Genomic DNA, 22,241 nt, shown 5'->3' with positions numbered 1-22,241 from the left:
CGCCTTTTCAATGTCTTCACAAATATCTTACAGGCACTTCAGATTCAACATGCCTCAAAATAAACTCATCATTTCACCCCCAATCTCCTCCCCCCACAAGAAAACCCCCAAAACCGAACAAACCAAAAAACTGTGCTAGTCTTCCAGTATTTCCTGAGTCTAGAGACCTATCATCCAGCTGCACATGCCAGAAACATGGAAGATGTCTTGATACTGACTTCCTTGAAAGCTTCCCTTCCCTGCATCCACTCTTCCCTCTAGTCTGGTCTCCACACTGCAGCCAGAGTAATCTGCATGGAACATGAATGTGATCTCTCCTACAAATAGATAACTAATAAAGACCTACTGTATAGCACAGGGAACTCTTCTCAATACTCTGTAATGACCTATAGGGGAAAAGAATCTAAAAAAGAGTGGATATATGTATAACTGATTCACACTGCTGTACAGCAGAAATTAACACAAAATTGTAAATCGACTATACTCCAATAAAAATTTAACAAACAAAATCCCTACAATGGTCTCCATTGCTCTCAGGGTCAGGACCACCCTCCTGCACCTGGCCTACACCTCACGGGGTCTGGCCCCTGCTACCTCTCTGGTCGCATCTCAAGTCGCTATTTAACCTAGTCATAGTCTGATTACCTTTCATTGCTTTGAAAGGCCGTTCTCCTTCCCACCTCCAAGCCACTCTCTCCCAGTTGATTGTTTCCTCTCTCCTCTTCCATCTTCCCTTAGTTACTTAACTTTCGGTTCAAATGTCATTTCTTCAGAGATGCCTTCCACAGCCTCAGGATGGGGCCATATCCCACTTTAAAATGCATTCTTTGTATGAATATCTGTTAATGTATGGCTCCTTCGCTAGACTTTAAGCTCCTCAAGGACAGAGACCCCATCTGATTTGCTCAATTTATTACTCCAAACACCAACCATGTGCTTGACACATAGAAAGTACTTAAGTAAATATGTGATGACTTCAATTGAACAAACATTATGGAACACTTGCCCTTTGACTGCTTTTCAATACCCAGATGCTTACAAAGTAAGTGGATAAAGTATTCTTTAATAAAATTAGAAGGGAAAAGTAAAATGTTTAAATTCTGCTAAATATGGTAAAAGGTCAATTTAGAAATCCCTTGGGAATTAAGCTTATTTTTAATACAGCCAGTCACGTAAAAGAAATTCAATAAATTACCCCAATATTTGTTGGGTGGCTCTTGCAGTTTAGACTGCTGTATGCTATTTTTTAAATCCCTGCTATAAAAGGCCTTTGGAAATCCTATTCTTGTTTCTTGTCCACTCCCTTCCCCCAATGTACTCTTTAACAAATTATCAAATATCTTTCACTTCTCTCATTTTCCTTGAGAGTAGAGAGCATGACTAAACAGGGCCTTTTACAAAGAAGGCATTCAATACATGGTTTTACATTGATTTAACCCGTGGAACATAGAGAGGCTTTAGAAATTATGAATAAATTGAGGAATTTTACCAGGCAAGCTTTTATGATATCAAAAAGCAAAAATATAGAAATCTCAATAATTGTTTCTACTAGGATATGCATTTAAGTATAAATTTGATATGAAAATTATAATTTTCTTTCCTTTACTAATATATATTTTAAAAAAGTCTTAATATTTATATGGCACAATGTGATAAAAAAGAGTGAATTCTTAAATTACACACCATTTATGTTTTCATTTGATTCCAAAGAGGTTTATAGATTATTTGTATATCATGCCATATGGTTATGTCCTACCTTGAGTTTTAAAATATCTCAAATAGCAGACATAATTATTTTAATTTTTTTCTTCATTAATTTATGTAAGTAAATAGATGCCTAATTTTAAAAAAGTATAATGGGAATTTTAAGAGTGAAGGGAGAAATACTATTCACTGAGAATTAAAGTTACTCATTATATACTGTCTTAAAAGGCAAGGAACTAAGTACCTCTGCACTATTCTAGCCATACCATTCATATTCTCTCATTATTTACACAATAATGAGACAGAGGGCACGTAAGGGAGAAAGAAGCTAAATGAAATATGTGCCTATTGAGCTCTCTAATACATAATAATACATCTGATGTTTGCTGCCCAATTATTTCAAACTACATGTTAAATATTAATACTTTCTGGCATGTTTTAAACTACTGCTGTTTTCTTAAGCCCTGATCATTGTCTGCAATAGGACAGGGTCAATATAAAAAATAACTACTGTTAGATGAAAAAGGGATTGAAACAGGATAGTATTCACCTTCTGTGACTCTTGGAGGATGACAATATCTGGAGAAGAGCACTGACATTGTCTCACTAAAACTCTGGGATGATCACATTCACACAATCAAAAAAATACTCTGAGCAACCTAAAACCTTCATTCTGACTCACAACAGAAAAAGAATTTTGGTCTGTTTGTGTAACACATACTGGTTTGCATCACACATAATTACTTCTTCATTTATGCAATATAAAGAAATGAGTCAGTGAAAAATAAAAATGGAAGAATAACATTTAGGGGTGAAACAGTTTAGGATTATTTTTTCCAGAAAGTTCTTAGTCATCTAATGGCATTCAATTAGTACTTTGGACAGCAGATAAGACCTATTTCATTTATTCATTAATTTATCCACTTATTCATATATTAGATATTTATCACACTCCTACCTTTTGAAAAGTACCCAGTGAAAAATGTTCACAGAAAATTTACACTATTTCCTTCCCCACAAAGAAGCAAATCAAACTGTGCAATAAAAAATGTTCAGTATTAAAAGGTCAATTTGAGAACACAAAATAGGGATGTGTTTCTTTTCTATAATAATAAAAATGTCTATTCATAAGAAGTATAAATAAGTGTACCAGACGACAAACAGTAAGTCTCTAAGCTATTTTATAAAACTTTGATATTCATTATAATAGAGGCCATTTAATTTTACAGTATATAACCTTACATTAGAAGGAAATGGCCTTTGTTTAGTAAACAAAATAGCAAGTGAATGACATCTTCTCTCTTGTGTCACTTTAGTTCTACAGATGACATTAAACCTCCAAGAATCAGATTTGAACCAGACTTAATCAGACTTAAATTAACTAGCAACATTACCAAGTTATTAGGTTAGGTAAATAATAATTATTTTCATACACAAGTCATAAAACCAGGGACCCGGGGGAAAATATAACCCTCTATAAACTATGTATACATTTAATTTTACTTATTTCTTTAAATCAATGGGTCTGTGACCTAGGATACTATTTGCAAGGTACCATTCTTAAAGATCTGTATCTTATTTGGAAAACATATGTCCAATTAAATGCAAAAAATTGCAGATGAGATCTTGAGGTTACTTTCTTTTATTTTCTTCCATTACAAGAAATATAAGATTAATGTGGGAAAGTGAGAATGCCAGAAGGAGTGGCGCTCTGTCTACTCTTGACTCTGTCACTAGCACAGTTCTCAGCATTTAGTAGGCTCCCAGTAAAAAGAAAACTACGTGTTATGCTTTTATTTGGCTCATTATAGTTTGAAGCAGTCATGTTTGAATTACTAGAATTACAGAAAACAGAACACTGGAGAGTGTCTTACAGTCACCTGACTTTATGAGGAAAGTAATACTGGAAGATCATTGTTTGATATCTGTGCAAATATGAAGTTATCCTTCACTCTTTCTTTCACTTACATATAATGTCTAATATCGCAGCAAATCCTGATGGCTCTACCTTCAACATTCACCCAGAACCGACAACTTCTCATGCTCTCCACCACTACCCTCCTGGTCCAGCTCCCATGGTCTCTCACTTTGATTACTGCAATAGCTCTCTAACTGGTCTTCTCGTTTCTGCACTTGCCCCCTTAGAGTCTATTTTTAAAAAAGAATTCCAACTAATCCTTAAAAAACCTGGGACAGATCAAGTCAGTCCTCAATGGCCCCCACCTCATGAAGACTAAAAGCAAAGCCCTTTCCATGACTTACAAGATCTTCCTGATCGGGCCACCACATAACCGTTTAACCTCATTTTCTGTCTCCCTTGTTGGGCTTCTTTGGACATACCTGGCAGGTGCCTATCTCAGGGTTTTTTGTACTTGCTACAAAGTTGCTAAAGTTTTTCTCACTGATATTCACAGGGCTCACTCCTTTCTCTCTTCTGGGTCTTCTCTTACACCTTATATAAAACAGTGCCTTGGGCTTCCCTGGTGGCGCAGTGGTTGAGAGTCTGCCTGCCGATGCAGGGGACATGGGTTCATGCCCCGGTCCGGGAAGATCCCACATGCCGCAGAGCGGCTGGGCCCGTGAGCCATGGCCGCTGAGCCTGGGCGTCCGGAGCCTGTGCTCCGCAACGGGAGAGGCCACAACAGTGAGAGGCCTGCGTATCACTAAGAAAGAAAAAAAAAACAAACAAAAAAACAGTGCCTGCCCCTACCTTCCCATTCCCTTTAATCCTATTTTGTGACTCTCTATAACATTTCTCACCATGTGGAATATTTTATATTTACTTGCTTATTCTTTTTTAAGTGCATTTATTATCTGCTTCCACTCTCTTTCGTAAGCTCCGTAAGGGCAGAGTTTTGTTTATTTGCCACTGAAGGGGGAGCAGAATTTGCAGCCCCAAAATACACCTTTTAGGCTTAAGGATTACTTTGAGCTGATTATTTGAGCAGACACAGGAGAAGCTCTGAAAACTGAGTAGTTACCCTTTTTAAGGGAAATTTCCATTTGTAAGGGTGTCTCCCTCTCTACCAGGAAGAGAGGGATGACTAAATCTCTTAAAAACTCATCAATGGAGAAAACACCAACTTAAATCTGCATAACAACCTTACCCTTGTTTACTGTGCTTTTCCTGGTAACTCCCTATAACTGGCCTCCCCTCTTCCCCAACATCTTTCTTTTGTCTTTAACTGGATGTGGGATTTAAGGTGGTGGCTTGGGCCATTTCAGGGAGTTACTCAGTTTTCCTGGGTATCTCCCATGTATACAGGAGGTGTACTTCTTATTAAACTTCTGTTTTTCTCCTGTTGATCTGTTTTTCATTACAGGAGTCTCAGTCAAGAACCTAGAAGGGCAGAGGGAAAATTATTATCCTCCCCTATACTGCTGTAGCCATAGTATCTAGAAGAGTGTCTGGCCCAAACATACTCAGGGCTGGAAACACATAGCTAAAAGGGTAATGAGAGTAAGGCAGCAAATTGTGGTGCAACGGGCTGGAGATACAGATGAACCACCTGGAGATTCCTAGGCTTTAATTTTGTTTTTTCTTCACGGTGAGGATGTGGACTTGTTGACAGCAACAAGAACCAATAGAGCCCAATGTTTAAAATATCACATTAAACAAAATCACACAGATGTATAAGTACTCTGTGAATAGTGTCATAAGCTCCACATTACAGCCATTAGTAAGAAAATGAGTGTCTCAGATTCAACAAGGCCCTATCCTATGTAGACAGCGTAATCGTTAGAAACTCTGGGGACCACAGTCAAGTGAACTGAGATATCCTGTATTTGCTTTTGCTTTACGTGGCCATCTTCTGAAAAGTTTCTGCACCCTTGGCTAAGTAGACAACTGAATGTAATCTTACAATGGTATGGACATGAGTCGTCTCTTCCTGCTAAATTGTGAGCCTCTTGAAATGCTGTAGGGATATTTCTTATTGGAGAGCTTGGAGATATCCCTTTCCTACTCAAGTAGCCTTGCAGTGTCTAACCCAAATCAGTGTGTCAGAAAGAGTATTATTATCTTCAATTTATATTGGAAGAGATGAAAGTATAGTAGGTAACTTCATTCATTCATCCATTCAACAAACTTTTACTGAGCACCAAAACTAGATACTGGCAACTGTTCTCTGTATCAAGGAATGAACAAGATCAAGCCAGTATCCTCATGGAGCTTACATTCTAGTTGAGGCCGACAATAAAAAGTAAACCAGTACTTTTTTATGGTTTCTATGTCTACATGTACCACTGTTATACATATATTTATATACACATAGTTGCATATGTAGATATAAATGGTCATGATAAGGACTGATGAAAAACGAAGCAGGGTAAAGGTTACAGCGAATGCTGAGGTGGGGGCAGGGAAGGGGTCCAAAGTCACACAGCTGATGTGCTACAGGGCCAGGATTCAAACACAGAGCATTCCAGTGTCAAATCTGTGGGCTTAGCCACTATGCTGAAGCTGTTATACGGCTCTGCAAATGCTGGGCTTCCAGGCTGTTAGAGCTGGCAGTGCACAGGCAGACAGTCTGACTGGCACAGAGACACTTGAAAAGGGAAACCTGGGAATGAAAAGGCCTTCTCATCGTGCTTTTGAATTTCATCAAATCAAAAACATATTTAAAGATAATTGGACAAAACCCCAAGTAATTCTCAATATTAGTGAGGTGAGTCAATGCTCAGTAAATGGCTCAGGCTTGAGTTCTCTAGTTCCATATGTTGATTGCTCTGATCCTGCCTCGGAGGCCAGAGAGTAGGAAACAAACATAAAAAAACAAAAAAAGCAAGCGAGAAGGTTAACCTTGTTTCTATGTCATCCGTGTTCTAATGGATTCCTCAGAAGCCAGAATTTCTATTTGACCAAGACTAATTAGGAAAAGGCAGCTACTCTAGCATATATCAGGTTTTACTTTAGAACCTGAATTCAACCAACGGTTACCCAAATGCCTGGGGTAATCATGAACCCAACTCCACGGTTCTGGGCTTAATCTCCTGTCTGTCGTATGGATGTGGTGTGAGCTAGGATTCAAGGAGACTGCACGACCACCTGCAGGAAAGAGTAAACCCACCAGCCCTTCACCAAGGAACTGGGTGGGGATGAATCATCCCAGGAAAATACGGAGTTAAGACTTGTAAAGCACTCTCTTATCTCTACAACGAGGCTTTCTCTAAATCAGCATTTATTAAATGGTTTTAAGATTTGCTTCATACAAGAGATGTCCACATGGCTGCTTATATTCACAAAAGGGGAGAAACTGAAAAGTGTATCTAACACATAGTTTAAGTGTTTTGCTTAGTTTCACAGCCTTTGTCATTCACTTGATCTAGACTTGGGTCATCCATTCACCAGCTGTATGACATTGGACAAGTTACTTATTTTGATGGTTCAATTTTTTTCTAGTGTGAAATAGAGATAAATGGTCATAGAAATATGAAGACTAAATAAGATAATGAATGTGCTTGCCCAATAGGAATCATTCAATGAATGCGTGGTAGCCATCTTTTCGGGAGACTGCTCAGTATGTGTCCCATCCTCTGAGAATTATCCCCTCACACACAGTAACCGGCTCCTGTAAATCTATGTAACAGTCATCCTGCTTACGTTTCCCTTGTCTAGCCATGTTATTGATTAAAACAGGGCTACACACCTAATATAAACTGGGCCAATCAATTCTTTCTGCCAAGAATTTGAAATGAGACCTCAAAGAGTAATTAATTATCTGCAGATGAGGGGCTTGGAAGGTTGTGACTCGAATGTCACTTGAGGGACCTTTGCACATCGGGGCAGAGGAATGTAGTCTTCAGAGCAAGAGGGAAATGAAGTAGCAACATAGCAAGAAGAAATAATGAAAGACCAAGTGAACACAGAGGGTAAACAGAAAGAGATGCTGCTTTGGTTCCTGCTTCCCAGTTCCTAATTATAATGACTCCCAGAGCTGGCTGAGCTTCCTGTCTTTTGAGTTCTGTGAGATAACTCTATTTCCTTCTAATAAATTTCCTATTGTTTAAATTAGCTTAAGCAATTTCTGTTTTTGTAATCAAATAGGCCCTAAGAGAAAATGGTAAACCAACCATTTGTGTTTGTTTAATGTAAAAGATCACTTTTGACATTCTGAACCAGAAATGTACTTAATGTAATTAAGTGAATAAAAGTCAGAAATAATAGAGAATGAGGTATAGGCTAATTTTCCTCTATCATTTCTATGTAACATAAGACAAGGCTAGCCCTCACTGAGCCATGAAACAGTGCTCATGTACTCCTGTTCCCTTCTTCCCCTCTCTTTTCACTCTCAAGGACTTTCATTCCGTTTACTGGACTGAGCTGAATTCCTGAACAGTATCCTACATATGCTGCATCTTTCCTACCAGTAACCATAAATCAAAACTCATCCATTCTCTGACCCTTTACCCCAAATCCATCATTTTTGTTTTCTAAGAAGGCAGTTAGATACTCTGGTACATTAACTCAACCCAACGTGTTAACTGATTCCAGTATAAGAGAAGGCTTCCTTTTTCATTCCTGGAAACATAGATGTGACTTTAGGAAAAAATCCTTTAATTAAAATGAATGAAACTAGCGATAGGAAATTCTGACACTGAATAACGTAGCAGGATAAATAATTTTTAGAAAGGTGTTCCTGTGAATACCAAACTGCTCTAGAAAAAAAACAAAGGTTAAACTAGAGGAGGACCATATATTTTTGAGACTTTTAAAATTACAGTCCTCTTTGTACTGCAGCAAAATTGGTTTAGAAGCTAAAAGTAGAGCTTAATATATTCAAAATTATAATCAAATGTTAGAACAAGAAAACCAGTCATAAATGCTTAGTCAACTAACTTGAGATTATCACATTTCTATGCTAATCCTGTGTTTTTAATTAACAGATAAAGTAGAAGGGGGTATCTAAACAATAGTGTACAAAAACTGAAAAAAAAATTCAAGCTCTAATTAAATGGAGAAGCAATAACAAAATACTGCTGCATTTCAGCAACTGTTCATTAAAAAACAACAGAAAAGACCTTGGTACGTCTTTCTAAAATTACATTTCACAGGCTTCAGCATCCTCTTCTGTTTTTACTCATGACCATAAAGAGTCCAGATGTTGATTATAAGCTGAGCCATCACACCAAACACCAGCTGGCCTTCTGCCCTGAATCTTCTAATTGGTCAGAAGATGCATTTCTTATGGAAAGCAGCTGAGTCCAGTGTAGTGATTCAGAGTGGGGCTCTCAAACCAGAGTGCCAGGATCCACATCCTGGATCTGCCACTTTCTTTTAATATGATCTTGGGCAACATACTCAACCTCCCTAACCATAAGTCTCCTCATGTTACAACAGGCCCAACAATAGTACCCACTGTTGCCTTGAGGATTCACTCATTCACCTTTAAGTGCCAGGCACTGTTTTAGGCTTTTGGAATCCAAAAGTAAACAATATAGGTAAAAATTATTGCCCTCCTGAAGTTTAAGTTCTCATATATTGAATCAAAAGCACTTAATTAGCATAATGCCTGGTACTCAGTAAGTAATCAATAAATGTCAGCTGTTAGGCTCATGAATACTTGATTGAGACAGAACAAAACACTGGAATGGGAATGTGTCATAATGAAGTCAGCACACCTAAGACCTAACAGTGGCCCTGCCACTAATTCTCTAGGTGACCTTCGTTTAATCTTTCTCGGCCTCGATTACTTAATCTGCAAACTGATCTTAAGATCCCTTTTTTAAATATATGGAGGATCATAAGACACAGAAAAGATGAAGCGTTCAAAAACACTGAAGAAAATATGCAGATACATTAAGCACAAGAATACTTTTCTACTACATTCAAAGTTTAGGAAGAACTCAGATGCTAGTCAGTTGCATTTAAAAAATAAACTCTCAAGAGTGTTTCCATTTTCAAGGGAAAAATGTAAATGATCAATATCATACCAAATCTTTAGCTTCATGAAATATGAAATCACAAACAACAAAAATAAGACAGAAGTTACATTTTACATTTATCTTAAAAAGTACACATGCTTAAACCTTATCAGAAATCACTGGCTGAAATAATCTTCTGGAACATATGTAAGTGAAATGTAATATTGTTCCTTTCTGGGCAATCTTAGCTTTCTTAAATTGTTTTTCCAATGAAACTTAAAAATAAAATTGGTCCCATACCTATACCTTTTCACAAGATTATACATTTTTCAAGATTCTGTAAATTTTGTTCAAATTACTTTCCTTTTCCAGTTAAAAACCACAGACTTTTAACTGTCTTAAAATTATCTGAATGTATGGCTAGATATTCCCAAGTTTAGCCAAATTAAAGGGTAGACACAGCCCTTGGAAAGAAAGACCCTGTTTATCTGGCTCAGCCCAAAACGTTCCCATTTTGATAGTATTATACTCTTTGTAGTTCCATGATAGTCATACTTTCTCATGAAAAACGTAACTTTGCTTTCAACTTTGCTTCAGCTAGAAAATTCTTTCTCCTTCTATTCAATGATACACTCAAGTCTCACTCAAACAGTATCATCTGCAAAACTTTCCCTGATTACTCCCCACCATAGCTCCCAGACTGACAGGTCATATTAGACCCTCTTGATATTGCTCCCATGGTATCTTGTATACATTGTCACTAAACTTATTATCTCTTTGCATTATTATTATTTTCTGTTACATCCATCTGAAGGCAGGGATCATGATTCTCATATTGCTCTCATCCCGGCACAGAATAAGCTAATGTTCATGTTTTTGAAGTGCCAGCAATACCATTGTTCTCAATGGATAAGCAAAACATTTAGCAAACAATAAAATATTTGCAGTCTTATATATTTTCATTTGTAGAGTTATTAATCTTACTCCATAACAAAACATCACTGTGGTAGAGTAATCAAAAATGAAGAGGAATCAGTACAAGAGTTAAAACAGAAAAAAAAATCATATTCTATAGTATCTCTCCCTAGATACCTTTTCTGGCACTGACAATGACATACAATATCATGAAATGCAGAAATGCTTCCAAGACTCCCAACAGATTATGGTCTTTAACTCAAATACATGGCAATCAAGAGTTTATCCTTCCTTTACTTTCCATGGACAAATAAAATACATGGCACAAAACCAATTTTAAAAAATAAACCCAAATAAAAATAAATCTTGTAGTAGAACTCATCAGCAATAAAACCATAAACACCATTACCATTTAAATCTAATATAATGTCAAACCTCAATCCACTTAACATCAAGAATCATCAGGTTTAATACTTTTTCCAGAGTGACAACTAGCAATCTAATAACACGGCACTGTAAGTAAACACACCCCTGCAAAGTTTATCAGTGTACTTCAAATATTTGTATGAAGTACAAGTAGGAAAGAAAATTTCACATTGGCTTATAGAATAATTATAAAGAAAACAGGGTTGATTACAACTAAACTGAAACACAAAATATCCAACACTCTCAAACTATAAGCAGAAATAGTTTCAATTAGAAACTTAGTGTATCAAGAGAACACTCCTGGAAGTGAAATGGAAATTACAACAAGAACGCTTTCCAAAACAGCATGCCATTTCTTTATGCAATTATTTGTTTCCATTTTATAGCTGTCATACTTGTTTACCTATAATGAAACATTGCTCTGCTCTTCTCATAGTAATCAAAACAATACAACAAAGCTAAAGAAAGAGAATGCGTCCCCCAAAAGTTAAGATGATATTCTGGGGAGATGCAATTAGAAATATTTTCAAGTTCTGAATTCCAGTGACCTCTAATCAGTGAACAGGATAAAATGTATAAGTTCATATAAAATTTAAAGCATATTTAAATTTTTTTGCTTTGATTTGTAGGACAAAGACTTTAGAATTCATAGACATACATATATTTTGGGATGTCAAGAATGGAGCTTGGGGGCCTTTCTTCATTACTTGAAAAATGAAAGGGAACTTTTAATCACGTTTTAGAAACTTTAATTAAATTTTGAAATACCTTACTAGAAATTCTTCCAATGAGGAAAAATACTTTTCACTGCAGTGTATACTATATACATATATAGTATTTATATATTTATGTTATATTTATGCTACATAAATATATATATGATATTTCTTAGGAGAAAAAAACATATAACATGTCTTGAGTATATCTAGTAAATATAAACCAATTAAAACTCCACTGCAATTACTACTGCTACCACAGAAATAGTTCCACAGAATGACACAGAGGAACACAGTTCTGTAGCACAAGTCACTTCCATAAAAAATTCAACACAAAGAATGATTTACTTTCTCAATATAGAGTCCTGTATTGGTGAGGTACCAAAAAGGAAGAGAAAAAAATTGAATTCATCCAAAAGAACATTTATGTTAAGTTTGAAGAGGAACAAAAGATCACTGGCTAGAGGTATCATAAAATTCATCCTGTAATCATGATTAGCAAGAGAAATAAGAATAGCAAATAGTTTAGAAGGTATCAGTGGAAGTGATTATAGAAAAATATTATATTGTTGTTATAATGTAGCTAGTAAGGAAAATTGTATCAAAAATGTATTTATGAAAATAAAGACAAAAAGAAAATATTCTATGTGACAGATGACAAATTTGGAGTTTTTGTGTTAATGCCTGTCAGCACCCTGACAGATGTGACTAATCGATCACTGGACTCTTTGTCACTGATCCTGGAATCCTTCTCAATGCACAACACAGACAGCCACTACCCATCACTGAAAGTCGGCACTGAAACCTATTTGTCAAACCTGCTCTCACCAACATTGTTCAAGATGTTCAATCAGAAACCTTACCCCCAGGCAAATAGTACAGGACTATGTACAATCTTATAGGATATGTGGTCAAGCGCGGGTTGACTTTCAAAAATTTGGAAATGCATGAAAATTCTTAAAAACCAAAATGGGAAGATAAAATTACAGCAGATAATGTTATGATTCTGTAAGTGGGATAAATTTTTAAAAGCTAACTGCCATCGGCAATTTAGAATGGTTTCAATTCTCATGATAGAGGCACTTAAAAAAATACAATCATCCATTTGCAAGAAAAGCAATCACTAAAGGCAGCAAGAAATTGAAACAACAGTTCCCTCAACCACAACACACCAGAAATTAAAGACTGCTACTGGTAACTGACATTAAAACAGTTTCAAGAATGTGTATTTATTATGGCTTAAAGCTATAAATAGTCTGAGTTAAAAAACAAATCTGAAACACGATAAAAACTGCAGTAGAGAATGTGATACCCAAAGTAGCTTTAACACCTGAGCAATCAAAATTATAGGTTTTCTCTAAATAAAGGGCAAAATCCTTAATTGTTACTTTTAACATGAAGTAATGAAATTAGTGATAATGCAATTCTTGTCCAAAATCAATTGTCTTAGTCTTCACAAATATACATTACAATGTGATCTGATCTACAATCATTGAAAGTAAATACAGTCTATATTCATAGAAAGTAAAACAGGAATATGATAGTAGCTTAATTTTAGTTGTTTTAATTTCCAGAAAAATAGTATCCCTATTGAAATGTATTTTAAAACACATGTGACTGTTGAACTATATTTGAAACATAAGCCATAATTTTAGTTTCAGAATAAAACTGAACACTAAGCAAAATTTTTTGGGGAGAATTAAGTAAAAAGTATTCACTGAGATCAAATAAATGTGTATTTAAGGTGCATATAACTTTGTTCTGCTGCAATTCTATGTTGTACAACCTCACAAGAATATGAAGTCAAACGCTGCATAATGAAGCACATGAGAGAAAAATATACCTCAATAACCAACCAGCTTAAAGTTCACAATGGTTCAATCTGACAATGAACCCTCCCCACATTAAACAGTATCATGTGCTGTTTCAAGCAAATAAAAACTACACCAAATCCCCCACTTTATTTTGCTTATATACACTTAGCCATATTTAGGATCTGACATGAATTCTGCAAGAGATCTTAATTTGTATTCACACTTAGCAAAAAAAGATTACTTTCAGCTACAAGCAGCTAAAACCACAATCTATAAAGCATTAAAACCAAGTTGATGGTCTTGATATAATTAGAGAAAGTTTGCTAAAATCTCCTTTGAAATAACTAGTGTGCTCAAATCTTTTATCCTTGGCCAAATACACTGTCATGAATTGTTTTACTAGTAGGATTTTCTGTAACTTTATAAGTAATTTCTTTGAAAAAGGAGAATAAGTAACACATGAAACAATCTTATTTGGCTATAAGTTTGTAGCTGCTTATATGACTAACTTGTGGTATATCTTATCACTATGCTATTCATGATTATAATAAAACAAATTTTAATTAGTAAGTCATTGTCTAATGAGGTATACTTACCCCAGGAAGATAGAAAACAAGTGTTTCTGTAAACTAAGTAAGCAACTGTCAAAGAATGCTTTCACACAAAATATGAAAACCAACAAGAAAATACGTTTTGTGAAAGAAATTCACTGCTTTATGATAGCAAGGATATCAGTTTTCTAATACCCTATTAATAAAACTGGAAAATGTTTAAAAAATATTCTCCTTACCTGTGTATACAGTTTTTACTCTCAAGATAGGCCATACCAGAAGCAGCATCTAATGAAAATTTCACTAATTGTTTGAGTTTTATTTCATCCTTCTTCTTTCTCAGAAAGGAGAGGAAATCACCTCCTAGAAGAATTGACAGATGAACAATGAGATAAGATCATGATGAAAGTCATATTTATCACCTATTAGAGATACCTGACAGAACAAAAAGCATTACACATTTAACCATACTTTTTGCCCATTTCATTTAAGGTGAGGATAAAAGAAAATATGAAAAGAACACATCTTATTAGAAAGCAGACACCATGAATTTTCTTAGATGCAGTTTAAGTACTTTAAGTGCTTCACACTGTATATTACCCAACACATAATAATATCCAAAGTCATACAAAGACAGACTTTCCTCTGTCACAATTTCTCACCAATTTGCCTGGATAAAATGTTCTAAGAAATCTTATTTTCTCTAATACCAAATAAAAGATTACAATTATTATGAGTTAAAAGAGTAAATGATTAACAACACCATCACTAATAGTAGAGTCAGACAGGAAAAAAAAAAAGAAAACTATGATTTTGATATGATTTAGTTGCTGAGTCAGATTGCATTTTTGTGCATCAAATGAATTCCAGTGATGACTTAGAGAAACTCCATAAAACAGCATGGTCCAAAAAAAATGTAATGCAAGCCATATAGTAATTTTAAGTATACCGGTAGCCACATTTTAAAAAGTAACAACAATAAAAAGTTGAAAGTGGCTGAAATAGTATGTTTTTTCTTTAGCCCAATATATATAAAATATTATTAAATCAACATGCATCATTACAAAACTATTGTGGACATATTTTACATTTTATCATCCTAAGTCTTTAAAATATGTTGTGTATTTTACATGTATGGGACATCTCAATTTAGATGCAAATTTCCATCTGAAGTATTCGATCTGTATTTAGATTTCATCAAATTTACAGTTAAAAAAGTAGATTCACATACCTAGGTTGTTCCAAACATACTTAACCTTTTCTAATAATTGAATCATGTTACTGGAAATTAAATTTTAAAATTTAAATCAATTAAAATTAAATGAAATTCAAAATTCAGTTTCTTAGAAGCACTAGATACATTTCAAAATTTCAAGAGCTCAGGAGCCACATATGGCCAGTGACAACCATGTTAAATAGGGTAGCCTTAGACTGCATTCACTAACAGCATGGCATTAAACAATTTCCTTGTTAATGTATAGTGTAATGTATTGCATTATTAAACAAAACAAAACAAAACCAAGTTAAAGTATATTAGAATGAATGTTCTCTAAAAACAGTCATCCCTACTTTCTCTTTCTATTAGGTCCTCCGATATTAAGCCAGAATTTCGCAAGAGGGATTAACATTTTAATTGTCATTTCCTGATGTTTTTCATCCTCTTCACCAGGGATCTAGGCCTCCTTAAATAGAACAACTCTAGAGATGAAGACTTAATGGCTTTTTCTTTAATGAGAATACCTAGAAAATAAACAACTGCCTAACTCTCCTTAGAAAGTTCTTTTTCTAATCTCTTCTGCTATTCACAAATCAGTATTACAGAAATTTAGGTGGACTATTTGCAAAATCACTAAGCTATATGCTTTAAAAATAATCTTAATGGTGTCAGATAAGTTACTTTTTTTCCTGTTCTTTTAAAGAGAATATCAAATTTATTACTATGAACATTACTGAAATAGCTTCTATCAAGCTTGACTTAATTTTCTGAAACAAAAACAAAAACACCTAAATGCAATAGTAAACAGCAAAATTACCACTAATTTCTCAACTTTAATACGTTCAAAAAATGTCTATTAAAATGGACTTGAAATCAATATTTAGTTCAAGTTACTTCCTGGACCAATATTCACATATATTAGTTATTTTGTTAGATATACATTGGCCTAGTTTAGAAAAAGTGCACCCTTCTGGTCTTGAAACCACGTAAGATTTTTTCTAAGCTACGGAATAACTTTCAAATGAAAAAATCTTTTCTGCAATTTGATTAAAGCATCATATGACATAACCCCAGTGTTCTGCGGAATCCTAATATTATTTCTTTCCAAAACTAGCTCTCATTCAGCACTTTTCCTTCTGCCTCCTGCTCTTTTTAAACTAGTCTTTCACATAATCCTCTTCATACCCCCAATCCCCGGCCCAGCCTGTAAACCCTGTGAAGACAACTGCACTTCTGTTGTTCAGCATGCTAATTTCAGTGCCCACCACAGGATGTCTAGCACGTAATAATACCTCAAAAAGCATGAAGACAAGCTACCCATGAAATTTTTTATTAATTTTAAACATTTCTTCCTTAGCTTCTCTCCAATGGTTAGAACTATGCTTTTCAAGTACTTGTTCAATGTTAAAATAATGTTTAGAAAAGGATGACATTACATCACTTATCAATGGCACCTGACAGATGCCATAAAATTCTTTAGATTCCAACAATAAAACTTAGTACATTTAAGACTCTGAGCTCATCTTGATAGATGCTTCTGTAACACCACTGCCTTACAAACTGCATCATTTAAAAAAATAATTTGCAAAGAAGCAATCCTTAATAGATAAGACTGTAAACGAACAAATGCACACTAGATTAATAAACAAAGAAAAGACAACACTTAAATAGAATTAAAAATTGGCTGAAAAGTGATGCCAAGTCAATAAAGTATTAGGAAGGTAGGGTTTCCCTGGTGGCGCAGTGGTTGAGAGTCCGCCTGCCGATGCAGGGGACACGGGTTCGTGCCCCGGTCCGGGAAGATCCCATATGCCACGGAGCGGCTGGGCCCGTGAGCCATGGCCGCTGAGCCTGGGCGTCCGGAGCCTGTGCTCCGCAACGGGAGAGGCCACAACAGTGAGAGGCCCGCATACCGCAAAAAAAAAAAAAAAAAAAAAAAAGTACTAGGAAAGTAGAGTTAGATACAGCTATCAGAATACTGTGACACAGCCAAAGATACAGACAAAGGGTATCTGATTGTCTCTTAGTTAATCCAAGACTATTTCTACCTTAGAGAAATTTCTTGCTTAAAATCACTAAATCATTAAATTTTAGATTTATTTCCCATTTATAGTTATTCATGCCACAGACACAGTGATCTTAAGTAAAGTAGCAGAGCTGCACCATTCCACAGCCCTAGTCAGCTTCCTGCAGAACACTGTTGAGAAGCAAGGTCTTCAGGAAAAAAATTAAATAATTAGCATTGGGTGAGTGTAGCCATTAAGGACCCTGAAGCAAAAATTAAACTATCCAAAGGACAGACTATGAGACTAAAGCTAGGATACCAAGAAAATAATTCAGACTGGGCCAGAAACATTTCTGTGGGGACTGTACCTGATTATTATCATTTAGTGAAGAAGAACTGGAGACTGACATCAGATGATATGATCTTTAGTATTCACTGTGAGGTTACTGTAGAAGATAGTGTCTGTTTCTTTGAACTCATTCTTTTGCCATTTTCATTGTGGCAGTTTAAAGAACCTCTCTTAGAATGTGTGATACATACAATAATCATATGTGCAGCACATGTGTATACATGTTTGCATATGCATGTGTGTATGTGTGTGGCTGGAGTAGCCCAACCTGACCACTGCAATAAGATGGTGGTGTTCATAACTGGGTAAAACAAGATAATAACTCCCCCTTTGTAACTCTGTATTACCAAAGCTTATTTCTGTATGGCACATTAAACCAAGAGAGGATGGATTATTTTCTAGAATTCTTCACCAGTGATGAATTTCTAAGACAATTCTTAGAATGTTTTTATAGCCAACTTTTAGTTTACTAACGAGACAGCATTACATGGTGAAAGGAACATGGAAAACGAAGTCGTGCTGATCTAGGTCTGATTGAAATGGAGCAGGCCCTATGGTCCTTGCCTCGCCCCATGTCCTCAGCCTGCCTTTTGTCTGTGGAAAAACTTTAGCTAAAGAATATGTTTAATCAGAGAAGTGAGAAAATGCAGAAACAGAGGAAAACAGTCAAAGGAGACCAAATAATAATAGTTTAGTCATTAAGCATAGTCGAGGACCTTTAGTTCCTCCTTAAGGGCTGTAGATAATATTCTGAGCCTTATCCTGTGAGCTGTCTTACAGATACTGAAACCGCCACCAGGTGGAAGAAGTTAACTACATGATGGCTAGGCTGTGGCCATGACATAAGCTGCCGCAATTCTGAGAATTGGCCTCAAAGAGCCTGGAACTGAAGATTAACTGTACCTAGGACAATCAAGATGACACTGTCAGACTACCGATGACCAATTTCAGGATGACTGTCAGAGCTGACTGAATTGTTTTTGCATGTAGCTCCCTCCCTCTGCCTATAAAAGCTCTTGCCCCCTGATTGTCGGGGCGGCGGGTGGAGGAAGTCGGCCTTTGGACAGGTGTCCACCCCCGCCTCCACCCTGGTTGCCAGCAACCAAAATAAAGCAAACTTTCCTTTCCCCTAACCTGGTCTCTTTATTGGCTTTTGAGCGGTGAGCAGCCGGACCCCACTTTCGGGTACATGATTAGCTATGTGACCCGGGGTAAGTTGTTCAATCTCTCTAAACTTCTTTAAAACATAAGGATTGGGCTTCCCTGGTGGTGCAGTGGTGGGGAGTCCGCCTGCCGATGCAGGGGACGTGGGTTCGTGCCCCGGTCCGAGAGGATCCCACATGCCGCGGGGCGGCTGGGCCCGTGGGCCATGGCCGCTGAGCCTGCGCGTCCGGAGCCTGTGCTCCGCAACGGGAGAGGCCACAACAGTGAGAGGCCCGCGTACCGCAAAAAAAAAAAAACCCGTAAGGATTAATTTCTTTTATTTCTCAAGATGGTTTTGAAGACTAAAATGTATCTAAAGCACTAAGCATATGCCTAGCACATGGTACACACAATAAACACTACAACTTATCATTATTTTTGTTGAAGTTATTTTGCATATAAAATAAGGAAGAGTTGTAGCAGGGACTGGTTGGTTGTCGCACATCAATTTTCCCTCATTCACCTCAATTTCCTTTAGGAGACTGCCCTTCTCCCATTTTAGAAAGCATTTACCTCACCTCAACAATAAAGGTGATCCTAGATTCGCTTAACCCAATCAATGGAGTCCATTTCCCAGTGACTGACTCGGGGATAGGCACATAGTTTAATTTAGGCCACTGAGATACAAGGAGATACTTTAAAGCGTGAAATAAACTTTTTTCTTTTTTTTTTTTTTTTGAGAGAAGTACCAGGAAAGAAGCATTCTCTGCAAGTGGAAGTGTACAGGACAGCATGTAGCACCACAAAGACTGGCAGCCTTGGGATGAAGCTATCACTATGGAAAGCAGAAAGAGTAAAGGAAAAAGAATACTTTTTGGTGACATGTTTGATCCACTGGATCACATACTGCCTCAAGAGTGATTTCCCTCTAGAGTTTCCAATTAAGTGAACGAATACAAGCTCTAAGTTTTTTGATATATATCCCGTATTGGCACTCAACGATTCCTTATGGATAAAACAGTATCTATATTAGAAGACCTTGAGAATTAAAAAGATTATATATATATATATATACACACACACATATATATATATATATATATATAAATGTCTGGAACAATTAGGAAATAATGAATAGAAGTGCTTTATTTTGTTTGCAGCCAACTTTTAGTAAGAGGATAAAAGACCATTTTATTCTCAGCAGCTCTTTCTCAAAGATTTCTTACTCTGTGCTGTGAAAATCTGATCCTACCCGTTCTTTCAGTATTAATGGGACTCTGAGGACCTGATCATATTAAACAAACTCGGAGAGGTTATTATGTAAACAAGAATACTAATTTATCAATTTGTCATTTGAGAAAAGGGATCATCAGGGCCATACCACTAATGATTTCTTGTCATTGAATCATGTAGAGATCTTAATTTATCTTCAAACAACTTCAAAGGTTATTAAACTAAGAGATACTAGTCCCTAGTGATATATAAAATGTATAATTCATTACCCTTGTGTTTTAGGTTATCAATTTATTCCTGAGAAGTTTGGTTTAGTTGTATTCACTTATACATTTAAAATAGGATCGTAATCAAAGCAACAATTATAGAGAGCTATTATGGGGGCTCCATTTATGTCATTGTTCAGAGTTCTTATTTAAAACAAAAATAAACTTTAAGCCAGCCCATCAAAAATAAGGGGAAAAAATCTATATGATAATCATAAACAATGAATGCTGATTCAACTTTTACCCAATGAGACACAGAATAGGTTTTATATAGTAGGAGGTAAGCCAAAACAAGTTCTTGAAGAAGAAAGGATCCATCAAACACTGAAGCAGAGAATACTGACTGGTACCTGTAGGTTATACTTAGGAGAGATGGATTTCACAGAAAGACAGATTAGCCGGGAGAACATGCGAGTTGTTAATCGAGGTGATGAGGGCTTATACTAAGAATTATCCACCTCCCCCCCCCTCCAAAAAAAAAGACAAAAGCATTAGATCTGAAAAGACTGTACTAAAGCTAGACATGGGTCAGTTTGTGGGGAAAGATGAGAAACATGAAACACTGAAAAACTGAAAGTGACCCCAAGAATATACTGGCTTTTCTGATACCGTCATGCTCTTTTTAAAGACGCACCTTATGAACAGCTTGCTACCTAAAGTAATGTAGTTCGGCTGGGCCAAAGGCAGAGCTGAGTGTGTGGTTTTCCCAGTTTAGATTAATACATGACATTAGTCTTTTCAGGTGAGGTTTCCTAATAGCCATGCTCTGCCAGCACTGCAGAGTACCGGGACCTTTTGCATTTCTCCTTTGTAGATGATCTCCGAGAACATAACTCCCTGACGGTCATGATAACAGTTCTGTGAAATAAAAGAGCGCATTTCACAGTATTTTTAATTTGCTGGTTCAAGGGGCACCAGCTATAATCTTGCTAGACATTATGTGGTCTGCCAGGACAGATGCCAGAGTCAACTTTCCCAAACCATCAGAATGTCAGTTTCCAGAAAGTACTTTGGAGATAATCAGCTTTTTCATATTGTGGGGGAGGGAACTATATCAACCTGACTTTTATTCTTAAGGTGGTGATTTTGGTGATATAATTGAAATTCTAAGGCAAGTGTCTGCAAACTATGGCCTAGAGGCCAAAGTCAGCCCACTGCCTGTTTTTGTAAATAAAGTTTTATTGGAAAACCACCACACTCATTCATTTACATACTATCTACAGATGCTTTCAAGCTATGATGCCAGAGTTGTGACAAGAAACTGATGCCTAAACATTTTACTATCTGGCCCTTTATAGAAAAAGTTTGCTGACTCTTGGTTTAAGATATTACTCAGTATTCCACATAGCTGTAGGCCCTTTCATTCAAAGGTTCTTATGATTGCTTTGGCTACTTTGAACCAAGATTTTACTTTTCACTGTGTGTTTTTTGCATGAGGGCTCAATAGTGCTACTTTTTAATGCTAAAAAAGGAAGCTGAAAAGGTAGATTCACCAATTAATTTTGTGTCCTAAGGCTGACACACATAGTTACACACAAAAACATAATAGAGCGAGATCACAAATCCCCCGCCATCCTCCCAAGCCACAACGCACTGTCCTGCCACCAAGACAAAGAAATTCCACAGTCTGTCTCTCCCTGCTTTCAGGCCAAACGACTTACTTTTCTATTTGTGGCTTCTTATGCCCCTCAAAGCTGCCTTTGGTATAAAATATAAAGAATGGACAGGAAGATCAGGTGTATAAAGATGCTGGCTCCTGGAATACCCTTTAAATACTTAGATGCTACAATGGAATTTTTTCTAAATAAAAAATTCAATGGAATGCTTATTTTGATGTCTCTATCTAGTACAGGAAAAATGCAGAGAAAAAGAAAAAGGCATCAATTCAAGCTTCCTTAGATTTTTAAAGAGATGTGGGATAAAAAGACAAATCCAAAAGTACGTTTACATTTAATAAGGGAAAAATGTTTATAAAAGCTAGCAATATTTTTAGAAATTGAATTTATCATAGGCTAGATATTTTAGAGACATTATATTCCC

General features: G+C 36.2%; 1 protein-coding gene across 7 annotated transcripts in view; it reads right to left on the bottom strand.

Annotated features, from left to right (window-relative positions):
* The window catches only part of FER (FER tyrosine kinase), a 478,023-nt gene that overhangs the window by 91,697 nt on the left and 364,085 nt on the right, over positions 1-22,241 (bottom strand). For all 7 annotated transcript variants that reach the window (XM_060143370.1, XM_060143371.1, XM_060143367.1 and 4 more), the window contains one exon: positions 14,229-14,352. In XM_060143370.1, coding sequence (XP_059999353.1) covers positions 14,229-14,352 — 124 coding nt within the window. The remainder of the gene's footprint in view (positions 1-14,228; positions 14,353-22,241) is intronic.

The sequence above is a fragment of the Lagenorhynchus albirostris genome, chromosome 3, assembly GCF_949774975.1.
Source record: "Lagenorhynchus albirostris chromosome 3, mLagAlb1.1, whole genome shotgun sequence".
NCBI lineage: Eukaryota > Metazoa > Chordata > Mammalia > Artiodactyla > Delphinidae > Lagenorhynchus > Lagenorhynchus albirostris.
This window is presented reverse-complemented; position numbering and strand designations above follow the sequence as displayed.